Source organism: Nicotiana tabacum, chromosome 7 (assembly GCF_000715075.1).
Source record: "Nicotiana tabacum cultivar K326 chromosome 7, ASM71507v2, whole genome shotgun sequence".
Taxonomy (NCBI): Eukaryota; Viridiplantae; Streptophyta; class Magnoliopsida; order Solanales; family Solanaceae; genus Nicotiana; species Nicotiana tabacum.
In genome coordinates, this window is record NC_134086.1 from 107293732 (window position 1) to 107306660 (window position 12929).

The 12929-nt window shown below is 35.7% G+C and overlaps 1 protein-coding gene across 1 annotated transcript; it reads left to right on the forward strand.

Moving 5' to 3' along the window:
* The first annotated feature begins 7846 nt into the window (after nt 1-7846).
* On the forward strand, nt 7847-12605 carry LOC107806244 (uncharacterized). Its single transcript, XM_016630370.2, has 2 exons — nt 7847-9908; nt 12342-12605. The coding sequence occupies exon 1, from the start codon at nt 8018-8020 to the stop codon at nt 9851-9853; it is 1836 nt and encodes a 611-aa protein (XP_016485856.2). The 5' UTR covers nt 7847-8017; the 3' UTR covers nt 9854-9908; nt 12342-12605.
* Nucleotides 12606-12929: the final 324 nt, after the last annotated feature.

The following is a 12929-nucleotide window of genomic DNA, read 5'->3' on the forward strand; positions in this document are numbered from 1 at the left end:
CTTCTAAACTTTTCTCATTTAGATTACTAGCAAACGCCATAGCTGTCCAGTTATCAGGCACACGTGGTAGCATCATCCTTTCACGCTGGAATCTGTCTACGAATTCCCTGAGTAGCTCTGTATCTCCTTGTTTTATCTTGAAAATATCCTCCAATCTTTTTTCAACATTTTGAGCTCCCGAATGTTCTTTGAAAAATGAATATGCAAGCTCAGCAAAAGAAATATAGAATTTTCGGGTAAAAGAGAGTATCATATTAATGCTCATTTAGTGAGTGTTTCGTCGAATTTTTTGACCAATACTGATTCAATCTCTTGCTTGGTCAAGTCGTTGCCCTTGACACCAGTTGTGAATGCAGTTACACGATCTCGTGGATCAGTCATTCCATCATATTTTGGAATATCAGGCATCTTGAATTTCTTCGGAATTGGTAGAGGAACAACACTTAGCTTCCAAGGTTGTTGTGAGTATTTGTCCATATCTATTCCCTTGATTATAGGTGGCACTCCAGGTATTTGCGCTATGCGGTCGCTCTGCTCCTTGAGCTGTTTCTGCAAAGTTAATACTAGATTTTGTAAATCAGAATTAACTGGGTTACCTGGTTCTCCATCACGAGATTCGCTGGGAGTTCCGCCGCTGCCTGAATTAACGAGTCCTGGGCGAGGGTTTTCCAAGGTGTTGTTGTTTGGAGTTGGTGTTGGCGGTACGACTTGCAACTAGCTGATAAAAGCCTGAAGAGCATTGCTGACCTGTTGAGCGATTAATTTCTTCAGAGCTTCATCGATGGCTTGATCATTTGCAAGCCTATCATTTCATTCGATTCAGATCTATCAGGAGACCCCTCTCATGATTGTCGCCGAGAATGTTGTGGTGAAGAGGGGGGGAGTCCTGTCACCTTGTTGGTTCAGCTGTTGTGGATCTCCTTGCAGTGGTAAATTTGTTGGTTTTTGTCGTTGACATTTGACATGATTATTTTTTATAAAGAATCGATTTGGAAAGCAGAATATTATCAGATTCCCGGTAACGAAACCGATTTGTTTAACCAAAAAAATAGGAATTTCGGTCAAAGCTTACTTTTAGAAGAACTCGGGTTACTGATAATCAAATATAAAACAAATAAGAGAAATTAACTTTTTTGATAGCAGAATAAGTAAAAGAAGAAAAAGTAAATCAGTGTTTTTCAATAATATTCTGTCCCTTTACAAATGTTATTTCTCTCTTTTTATAGTTATTTCTAAGTAGTACATTTCTTTCCTCTCATAACTGAGCCATTATGAGCATTTGATGGCATTAATGTAACGTTATTACTGGTAATCGTAACTGTTTCGTGAAGATTCTATAACGTTTTCCATCATTGATGTTCATTAATCACTGATAACACGTATCTGTACTTTTTACTATCTAGGTTCATTCCTCTAATGTCTCTTCAAATTATCAAGAGGTCCGAATAACCGTTCCTTCTTGTTTTATTGAATCTTTATCTGCACCTGTTAAGGTTCGTGTCTCTTCGACTATTCTTTGCCGGCTGCCTTTCTGTTATTGATCCACGTGTCTTGACGTGTCATCACTTATTTAATTTCAAATATTAACTTAATTTTTCCCAATATAATTGTTACTCGTATTTTCAAGGTACACATTAACTGAACAGGAAAATAGTTCTTTCCCATTACACAATTGATACTTATCAATTAGCTGGGGCAAAAAAAACACTTTTGCCTTAGTGGATTGGGGACTTTCGTTATACTCCCACTACTTTTCTTTTCAACTTCAAATAAATAATGACCGTCTTTGTTATCATCAATTAAAATAGAAGTTGCTTTCGTGTGGATGCCACACTCTTTCTCTTTAATTAAATGAATGGGTTTTATTTTAATTAGTTGGTATCTTGGTCATCAATCTTGATATCTTGCCGCGCACTTGATGATAGTAATTAGTATCCCATTAGCATTGAATTGCAATTAATTATTTTCTTACCTTTCTTTTTCCTTGTTCTTGTTTTACCTTTAGTGTTGATAATAAGCAACCTCCACTTCCAATCAAGAGGTCGTGAGTTCGAGTTTCCTTAAGAGTAAGGTAAGAAGTTTTTGGAGAGAATGATGCCAAGGGTCTAATTGGAAATAGCCTCTCTACCTCAGGGTAGGGGTAAGGGTAGGGGTAAGGTCTGCGTACACACTACCCTCTTCAGACCCCACTAAATAGAATTATACTGGGTTGTTGTTGTTATTACTGCCTTTCGTATTGATGCCACACTCCCTCCTTTTCATTCGATGGATTTAAACAAGCTTATATTTTGGGTCCGCATTTTGATATCTTGACGCGCACTGAATATTATTATTAAACTGCAATTGATTAATGTCTTACCTCTTTTGCCATAGTGATTAGTGAGTATGAATTACATCAATTAGTACTAACTACCAAGCTAAGGCACATTTTAAACAAAAAGAAGTTAATAATGTTTACATCTATTTTGTTTAACTATATGCAAAAAGTTTAGAATATTAGATACATCGATTGTGGGTAGGATGAATGAAAAATTTCTTAAATAAAACCACCCCAACAAGGTCCCATTAGAATTATTATCCTTAAATTAACTAGTTGATGCTTTCATGCATATGGTTTCTCTGGGACCAATAAGAAAAACAGTTTTTTTTTTTTTTAATTTTAAAAGTGGCATTTTGTTTCTCTAATTATACTAAGCTCCGTCATATGAGCGGTTCACAATTTATTTCCATTTGTGTGTCACAATCAATTATTTCTTCTTAGCTTTTCTCTTCAATTATTTAATTTTTTAATTTGTTGCCTTAGTTTTATTAGTGGGTGATATTATGGCAGGTATTCTAAGGTACAATGTTATATTCTCATTAGAGCCAAGTTACAACAAGATTACCAAAATCACGCAGGAATGGGAGGAGTCATAAGAAATAGCGCAGGAGAATGGATCATGAGATTTTAAGAAAAAGTACAAACTCTAAATTGTACACATGCGGAATTTTGATCCTAGTATTTATCACTCAACACAACATATTGCCTCGTGAAATAGAAACTGATTCAACACCGGTAATTAATCTTTTAAAGGAAGGCAACACCTCTTATGACTTTTTATTGCAATCCTGCAGGTACTTTATCTCCCAGAAGGACAAGGAGCTAGTGATCAGCCATAGCTTTAGAGAAGGAAATGAAATTGCTCACTGCTAGCCCGGAAGGAGCCAAACAACCAAAGCAATATGATTTAGTCTGTTATGTTGTAACCCCTATCTTTGTTGAGTCTAGGATGCTGGAGGACAAGGAGGGTTTTTCTCTTAGAAATAAATCTATTTGTGAAAGTAACGGCCTTATATGGCCTTTCATCCTTTTGTAATGATCTTCTGAATCTTGTAATGGACGTTACGTAGTCTATACGAATAAAATATTTCAGTTTCTAAAAAATAAAAGTTACAACAAGATTCTTTTTGTATTCCTTGGTATCAACTTGAATTACCTGCTTTAGAAATATACGTTGATTTAATTGGTTGTGTCACTGTATTTTTTTCCATCCACATTACGGCCAAATCCTAGACACATGATAGACATGTGTGTGGGCCGTAAGCGTAGACCCATTAACGGGGCTCCATAAATGACACCACAGTAAAAGGCAGTCGGTGTACTAAGCTCCCTCTGTGCGCGATATTCAGAGAAGGATTGGACCATAAGGGTCTATCGTACGTAGCCTTACACTGCATTTTTGCAAGAGATTGTTTCCACGGTTCGAACTTGTGACCTCTTGATCACATAACATCAACTTTACCAGCTACGCCAAGATCCCTTCGTAAATGACACCACTGTCTACGGAGTAAAGTTGAGCCGCCAACGGAGAATTCTAGAGAGTCTGTCCAGCTGCGGTTGAACCTAGAATAAGCTAAAGTTGTGTGGGATATGGACATGGTGAACGTTAGATATATAGGGTGTTCATAGTTCGGTTTGGATCGGTTTTTTCCTAAAAAGAAACCAAACCAAGTAAGTCGATTTTTCAAATAGTAGAACCAAACCAAACTAATTAAGTCGGTTTTCTCGATTCGGTTTATGTCGGTTTTTCGGTTTTTTCGGTTATTTGTCGGTTTTTTCTTAAATATAAGACATACACCACCAAACACATATTTCGGCGACCACATTTTTAATGTAACACTATTAAATTAATTGCCCTTTGAGAAATCTATTATTTAACAAGATATATTGATGATAATTGAATCAAATAGTGATGGATAGTTTAAGGACTCAATTAAAAATATATTATTTTTAACACAAAATAAATTCTTACACTAAACAAAAGAAAACTACAAATCAAACTAGAATGTAAATGTAAAGAACTATATTAAAAATGCAAACTATTAACATTTACCATAATTTTTTTGAAACTTTGTATAAAAATATGCATATATATAGGTGTAATAATAAATTTGAAATAGCTACTCTTATAGTCGTTTTGGTTCGATTTTTTTTTATTAAAACCAAAACAAAACCAAACCAAACCAAAAAATATCAATTTTTTTGATCGATTTAGTTCGATTTTTCGGGTTTTAATGAACACCCCTAGTACATATGTACTGATTAGGGGCTGAAGTGCACAAGTAGCCTCTTTTGAGGTTACTCTTTATATTCTATCTCTAATTTACAAAGACAATCCATGCACTAAAAATTTATTCTAGCCCTTTCGGACAACTTTAGCTCATCATGTCTAAAGTTTGGCCATACTTTTTTTGTTGTTCTTCTGCAACTTTAACGCTACAAGACCAATGGCCCAATAACTATACAACGGAGTTGTAATTCATTCTGAATTTGAAAAAAACACGGGGAATTCCTCAAAGGGAATTTTTCCTATCTATACCATATATGAAACCTTATTACTAAAAATGTGCATATTTTCATTATTATCCGCTATATTTATATTTTTCATACAAAATTTATACCATTTATTAAATACCCAATATTAAGAGCTGATTCCTTCCAAATTAGGCGCTTACAAATCTGGGATAAATATTTGAATAGCTTATTCCTTCCAAATTAGGCGCCTAAAAATTTGGGACTAAATATTTTTTCATATTCACATTAGATTTGTTTTCTCCTTTTTCTGCAGGCTTCTCTTTCCTCATTTTTCACGTATTTCTGTTTCTCTAAGTATATACCAGTCTTCCCTTTCTAAAGCTCAGGGTCTTTTTGATTTGGTTCTCCTCTTTTTTCTTTTAGGAATGGCTGAGCATATTTAAATATGCAAGGCTCTGTTTTCGTCAACTATTCGAAGGGAGGAGCTCTTGTTCTTAACGGGAGTGAGTTGATGCGCTTGGGTCAACAAATTTTCTACAAAAAATTTACAAATAAACTACAAATCAGTTAAGTATGTATAAAGCAATATTGTTTTAATGGTATCTACAAATTATTATATTTATACTACAATTAAACTGCAATCTATATTGAAAAAAAATGTTGACTACAAAATTTTCTCCTAATCTACAAATTTTCTACAAAAAATCTACGAAGAAACTACAAATCAGTTTACGTATGTATAAAGCAATATTGTTTTGAAGGGTATCTACAAAATTACAACATTTATACTACAATTACACTACAATCTATGTTGAAAAAAAAATGTTGACTACAAAATTTTCTCTTTATCTACAAAATTTCTACAAATAAACTACAAATCAGTTTAAGTATTGTATAAAGTTGTATTGTTTTTAAGGGTATCTACAAAATTACTACATTTATACTACAATTAAACTACAATCTTATGTGAAAAAAATGTTGACAACAAAATTTGCTCTTCATCTACAAAATTTCTACAAAAAACTACAAAGAAACTACAATTGCACCCACAATGTCACACTTATATTGGGTCATATGTTTGTTAACCTAAGTTTTTTTCTAATTTGGTCAAGAACTTGTGTGTCAATGCCGGATAAGTGTGACACTTGAACAATCTCTACCTTTAAAGAACCTCTAAATTGCCTAAAAAGACAATTTATTTAATATTAAAATAATATAGACAAAATGGAGCCGGAGGTTACAGAAGATTCATATGGCTACCCCACAAATTTACAATTGAGAATTGTTGAGTTGATTGATCGATTGAGGAAGTCCTCTGTGTCATACATCTACTCTCGATCTCGTAGTTGTTAAAATTCAGAACAATATCTGACAATTATCAGAAATTACAATAACCGAAACAATGGGTTTCATATTGAATCTATTTGGCTAAAAATCTGATTATATTCAATGGGTCTCATCTCTGTATTTTTTGAGAAGAAGAAGAAATGTAGAAAAGAAAGAAATGGGAGGGGGAAAACGACGCTGGTCAGATCTTAGGAATTAAGGGGAGAGGGAAACGTGGGATATATGGATACCTTTAATTAAGGAGTAAAAACTGCTCATTAATTAGACCCTTAATTAAGTATGGTATAGGATTGATAATTTGGTATACGAGTTTATAATTAAATCAAACCTTAAACATTGAGAGTGATAAGGTTTCCTATGTGGTATAGGAAGGTAAAAATTCCTTCCTCAAAACCCCTGCCTACTATCACCATTTAATAATTCTTAGCCTAGTATTTGCCAAACCACTTAGGCGCTAGGCCCAATACGAGTTGGATCACTTAATTAGGCTTCATTATTAGAAAAATGGAAATACATGATGCTCAGCCGAAGAAGATGATGCACTAAATACGTTTCGAGAGATATCTTCAAAATTACTGGTATGACTATCGAAATCGTGGGCATCAACATGTAGGTTTTACATGGGTTTTTTTCGTTACTATACAATATTTGAAACTTATTTATTAATATTATCATAATTTTGTATATTACCCGTTCAAAATAAGGTTTGTTTATAATTTATGTGCAATCCATTTTTAGTGCCTTAAATTAGAAGTTTCAGGATGTATTTAGTATAATGGAAAATGTTTTTTGTTGAAAATATTTGCAAGAAAATGTTTTCTTGGAAAACAAGTGGTAATCTTATTCATTTTCCGGTGTTTGGTACGCAAATTAAGGAAAATAACTTCTCAAGAGTATTTTTTTTAGCTTCATTTCTTGATTCTTTATCTCTTCTCAAAATTGTTCATAAATAATTTAAATACAATAAACATGAAGTCATAATCTTTCGAACCAACAACCTTCCGAACTCACAAATTTCATAAACTTTCGAATCGCTAAACTTTCGAAACCACGAACTTTCGAACTTGTAAACTTTATAATTTCTAATTATCCGTAAACTTCCAAATATATAAACCTCCGAACTCACAACCTTGAAACTTGTAAAATTTCAAACTTGTAAACCGAAAGATGAAAAAACTAAAACTGAATTTTTTTTGTGCGGAGTAGGGGCGGGGGGCAGTGAGGTGGGCTGAGTGGTGCAGAAAGCGAAAAAACAAAAATTTGAAAATACAAAAACAATAAAAAATAATGTCATTTCCTAATATAGCATTCCAATTTTACCTTATACATAGTTCTTAGATTTTGTATAATGTCATATTAATCTATCTTCTGTTCCAGTCATTAACATCTTCCTTCCGGATCAAAAAGCCTATGTTATAACTCTTGTATTTTCCTTGTGTGCACATTCTTATTAATTAATTCATAAACCTTCAAATTCATATCCTTCTGCACTTGAGCTACATTAGGAATAAAATAATCCAAAGATCCTTGTATACTTTTACACTTTTATGACCCTCCACTTCAATCACTTAATCAACAATTCAAACCCCCAGAATATACGTCATCATATCTAGCATTTGGATGATCTAAGGCATTGAGGACTGAATTATTAGGAAATATTTGCTCTTCAGTACTCTTATAAACATGTAATCGAAAATACTAATTTTATAAGTAACTTATACTATTCATGAAATGATATTTGAATTTCCTTTTTTTTTTTTTAACTAAACCAACACCCAACAGAGTTAAAATGATGATGTATTCAAACGATGAGTTAGTACCGTCTCCGGCCAGTTTATGTGAACCCACCACTCGAAACGATGAGAAAATACGGTTATGGCGCAAAAACCTAACGATCTCATGAAGATGACACCTTCGCTCCATCCAGAAAACAGACAATCTTTTCGCCATCCTCCGCCGCGTCCACCGCCACCGCCACCGCCACCGCCACCTCCACCTCCACCACCATCTTCCACTGCTAATCCTTCAACAAACCCTAAAAATTTAGCTCCAATTCACTCCACAAATTCCACTTCTTCATCATCATCGGCGTTTGATCAATTGCCCAAAAGGGTCACGAGGGACTTGGCCAATTTGTCAGATTGTCACGGCTGCCGTCTCCGAATCAACCACACTGATCCCAGCGACCGCCTTCAAACCCTAGACAGCGTTTGGCGGATAGTCCTTCTTTGCAAGAAGTGCATCAGGAGTGTTAATTCCGGCCAAACATGCCCTTACTGTTTCAACAACACGGCTGTTTCTGATTGTTTCAAATGCAGCAGCTGCAAAAGGCGTGTCCACAAGGACTGTGTTATCAGGTATGGGAATTCTGCACCTTGGTCTTATTCTTCTAGGGAACAAGAAGAAGAAGAAGAAGAAGAAGAAGAAGAAGAAGAAGAAGAAGAAGAAGGGGTAAAGTCGGGATTTTCGGTCTGTATAGATTGTTGGGTTCCAACATTCTTTAGGAAATCAATTGGAGTTTGTAAAAAGCATGTGTTAAAGACACAAAATTATACTAGTAGTTATGTTAAATCATTTGAAGAAATTACTAACTTTGAAGCCAAAAGGACAGTTGTACTGGCGCTGGAAGCGCAGTATAAGACTTGGCGAAAGGCTGTCGTGGCAAAAAATGCCGTGAACATGGCTAAGAATGCATCGGAATTAGTTGCTTCCAAGAAGAATAAGGATAAAGTGTTGCTGAAAAGCAGTAGTATAAGGAGTGATGATACTAATGAAACTGAGGTTGTAAATGACGCAGAGTTGGCATTTCAATTGCATCGCGCCATGAACAGCTCGCCACGAACTTCAAGAACCTTATGCCCTGCGAATTCCAGCTATGTGGATACTCCAGAAATGCTGGAATCAAGTAATGTGTCCCGTAAATTGTTAGAGTTAGGCCAAACTCTCTCTAATGATCCAGGTGAGAGGCTTAAGGTGTACACTCGCACTAGGTTAAAGGGAAAAGTTGGCCAGACTAGTTCAGAGACCCAGCCTTGTGTTATAGTGTACTCTCGCACTAGATTAAAGGGGAAAGTTGGCCGGACTATTTCAGAGACCCTGCCTTGTGTTATGGTGTACTCTCGCACTAGGTTGAGGGAAAAAGTCGGCCAGACTACTTCAGATGGCCCTCCTTGTGTTATGGTGTACTCTCGCACTAGGTTGAAGGAAAAAGTCGGCCAGACTAGTTCAGAGGCCCCACCTTGTGTTACAATGAAGGAGCATGGTTCTTGTGTTGATTCTGATTGTTCAAAAGCTGAGTTACTTACTTACAAGCGGAGCAGACTAAAGAGGAAGATGTCCGAAGAAATGGTTGGTTTATCTGACCTTATTAAAGCAGGGCACAATCTTGGTGATGACTGTAGAGATTTTTGTGGTCTTCAAGTTTCTCAACGAGAAGGTTCACAGCATAACCTGCATTTGGTGGATTCTATCACCTTGTGCCCCTTGAGTTCTGATGGAGATAATACTGTTGGTGAGATTTGTGCAAAAAATACAATGCAGGCCGAAAGCTGCAATGCGCAGGAGGACCGCTGTTTGTTAAAGTACAGCAAAAGGAATAAATGCTCTGAGCCTGTGTCAGATGTGCATGAAGATACGTTTCCTTGTCCAACCCCTGATCCCGGCATACCTTCAAATTGGTTCGTGGAATCCAGGACATCATCAAATGTCTGACATTTGAGCTAGTACTTGCGTTAGTGGTTCTTTGCCAGAAGTATGAATTATACAGGTAAAAGGATTCATCATTCTCTTTGATAATCTTGTAGTACTATTTATCTTGATCTATGAGTGCGTTGTTTATCATTTGTGAAATTCATTTTACCTTGCTCGCTTTTATTCTATTATTTCTCTGAGGCGGGACACCACATGCAGTGCCGAATTTGACCTAGTGACTTGTATGAACTATAATCTCTTTCGGTTTATTGTCTTTCATTTTTTTGGGCTGCTGATGCCCTTGATTGTCTGCCATTTGAAGTTGTTCTGAAGCTGTTAGATGTGAAACTGATAAAAACTAATGAGGGGAAAGGGAGTGGAAGTTGTGTTTGTGCGGCCAGTTACTTCCCTTTTAACGTATTGTTTCACCTAAGTTTGGATTGGGTATGCGTGTGGAGTTTTGAAAATAAAATTTATCTTTTTGTTTTCCCTAGTTACTTCTATTTTAACGTATTGTTTCACCTAAGTGAAAGTGGTCACCCTAGACCATTGAGTGCTCTGGCTCGGGCCATTGATTTCATACACCCTATTTATGTAGATTTTGCGAAAAATAGCTTTATCTCATCTTGATTGGTACGCCATCAGAACACACTTTACACAAAGTAAAGGATGTAAGCTCCGCTGGTGGATTGACTGTTCTGGTTGCATCATAGGTTCTATCACTCTAAATATGGTCTTTTCAATCCCCGTCGTGTATGTACATTATAAGATATGGAAGAGTACTTAGGCTTATATGGTGGTCCTGCTTTCTCGGTATAAAATGATTTAAGTTCTAACACGCAATGTTTTACTAGGAAGGACATGAGAACTAATCGACAAGGCTATTTACCATTTTCAGTCAGATCTTGTAATCTTTACAATTACAATGTACTAAGCCATTTCCTTCAAAAACTGATGAATCTGATATCTTACAATTAGAAAGATGTTTGGAGCCATAGTTCTATCTTTAGATTTTGGAATCGCCCAAATCTAACGTAATAGGCTTGGCTAGCTCACATTTTCTCTGCAAAATCCTAAATTCCTTTTATGATTGATTTCTCCGAGTGGACAGTAATTTCAGCTACAACAACTTCTCTCTTTTCGACCGGTTGTTTGTCTTGCATCTGTTTTCTTCCCTCTTTCCTGTTACTTGCTCGCTATTTCCTTTTCTGGACACTTTGGAGCATACAACACTGATGCTAAAGTTATAATTATTTACAGACCGTATTCTAGTATAAAAAGTTGAATTGCTTGGAACTGTTTCAAGTATGGTGTGATGTGTCACATCAAATTGAAATCCGACACAAACTTGAATAGTTAATATACTTATTCTGTAAGGAAAATGAAGTCCATTATCTCCATGTCTAGTGAAAAAGCTTCACCCGAATTGGTAAGTGATAACTAGATTGCATGTTTGTAAGGCTTTGAACCTTTTTTGATAACCGAGAACTCCCCAAGGGCAAATAGCTCAAGGTTTGAAACTCGGTGGATGATGTGCCCGCCTCTTTGACCCTTTTCCACTTAAATACCAAGCTTTTGTCTTTGGTAGAGCTCGAACGCGTGATATGCGCCTAACCCACACATCACGCACTGCACTTTTACCTCTAGGCCAAAGCCTTGGGGGCAAAGGCTTTGGATTTTAAAGATGTCTTATTTTTGTGGATAATATATAAGAGGTGATTCCCTCATAAAGTTCAGAATCCTAGAATGAAAAAGCAGCTTCCCGGAGAGATGCAATGAAGATATTAATGAATAGTGATATCGTTCATAAAAGCTGACGTCAAAAAATCTTTCATTAAGCAGCTTCCAGGAGAGAACTTCATTACTATGATATCATACTCATCTGTGCACCTTGGACCAAATAGAAATATGTAGCAGGGGAATCATGTTATGTTAAATATGCACTTCTGATGTTCATGTTTGGCGTAAGGTACACAGTGGTACAAAAAGGATATAATTTTCTGTTCAGCAAATCGTAAGTATAGGCTGTTTTTCCGTTCTCCTTGGCCGGGGGTGGGGGAGAGGTATTGTTTGTATGTATGTTGTCTTAGTTACAGAAGCAGAGAGTATGTCAAAGGAGAACGTTTATCCTGCTGAGCTCATAGGTTATATATATATGCATTTGTAAGCTGGCTTGTGATAGGCTTAATAGCTGCTGAAAGGAACATATATTAATAGACCAGCCTCTTATTGAATCAAAATATTGGTGGTTTTGATGAGCATTAACTCTTTTTCGTTCTCTCTCTTCTTTTTTTTACAAGAAATATTTTTTGGTAACTAGATTCCCTTTGGAGTTTTGCTTTGTTCTTGTTCGAATAAATGAATGCGATAATACAGGGCATCTTTTAACCCATCAATATAACATAAGGATCTTTGAGAAATTATGGATGAAAAGTTGTGCAGTGATCTCTTGACAACATTATTCACTGGGATTTATCTCTAATTTGCATTTGATTTTTGTTTCTGGCAGGAAACTACACCTGTGAATAACTACCCGACTATCAGATACTGTACTGTAATGCAGATGAATTTTTTTTCATAAAGAGTACATTGCCTGGAAAGCTGCAATCTGTGTTGTTGAAGTTAAAGAGGGTCATGAAGTGAATTTTGTATGTGCTTGTGCTTATCAGAATGTAAGAGAATATGGAGTGATAATTCAGAATGTAAAACAAATAAGGTACTCGAAACAAATTAAGAGGCAGAAATAAATGACTTTTTAAGTCATGGTACTAAACATGACAACATCTAGCTAAACACGAGAGTAAATAAATTATGGTCTTGCAGTTCTAAAGCAACTTAACTAGGACTGCTAACTCCGTCATTTTGACGATTCCTCCAAATAGTTCAATTTTTTGCTTGCATCTTAATTCAGCTTTCTCTGCTTATGTCAATTTGACGACTACCTGAAACAATTAAATCAGATCTATTTCATCTCTGATAAAGTTCCTCGAGTATTCTTTGTTTTCTTCTAGGAACTTGCTAGTATCCCTTTTCTTAAGAGAATTAACATTGTTGTCGTCTTCGTCTTCATCATTATCATTATCATCAATCATGATCA

Bases quoted from the DNA above. Each gene is read 5' to 3' on its own strand.
- LOC107806244 (XM_016630370.2), top strand. From the start codon at position 8,018: ATGGCGCAAAAACCTAACGATCTCATGAAGATGACACCTTCGCTCCAT.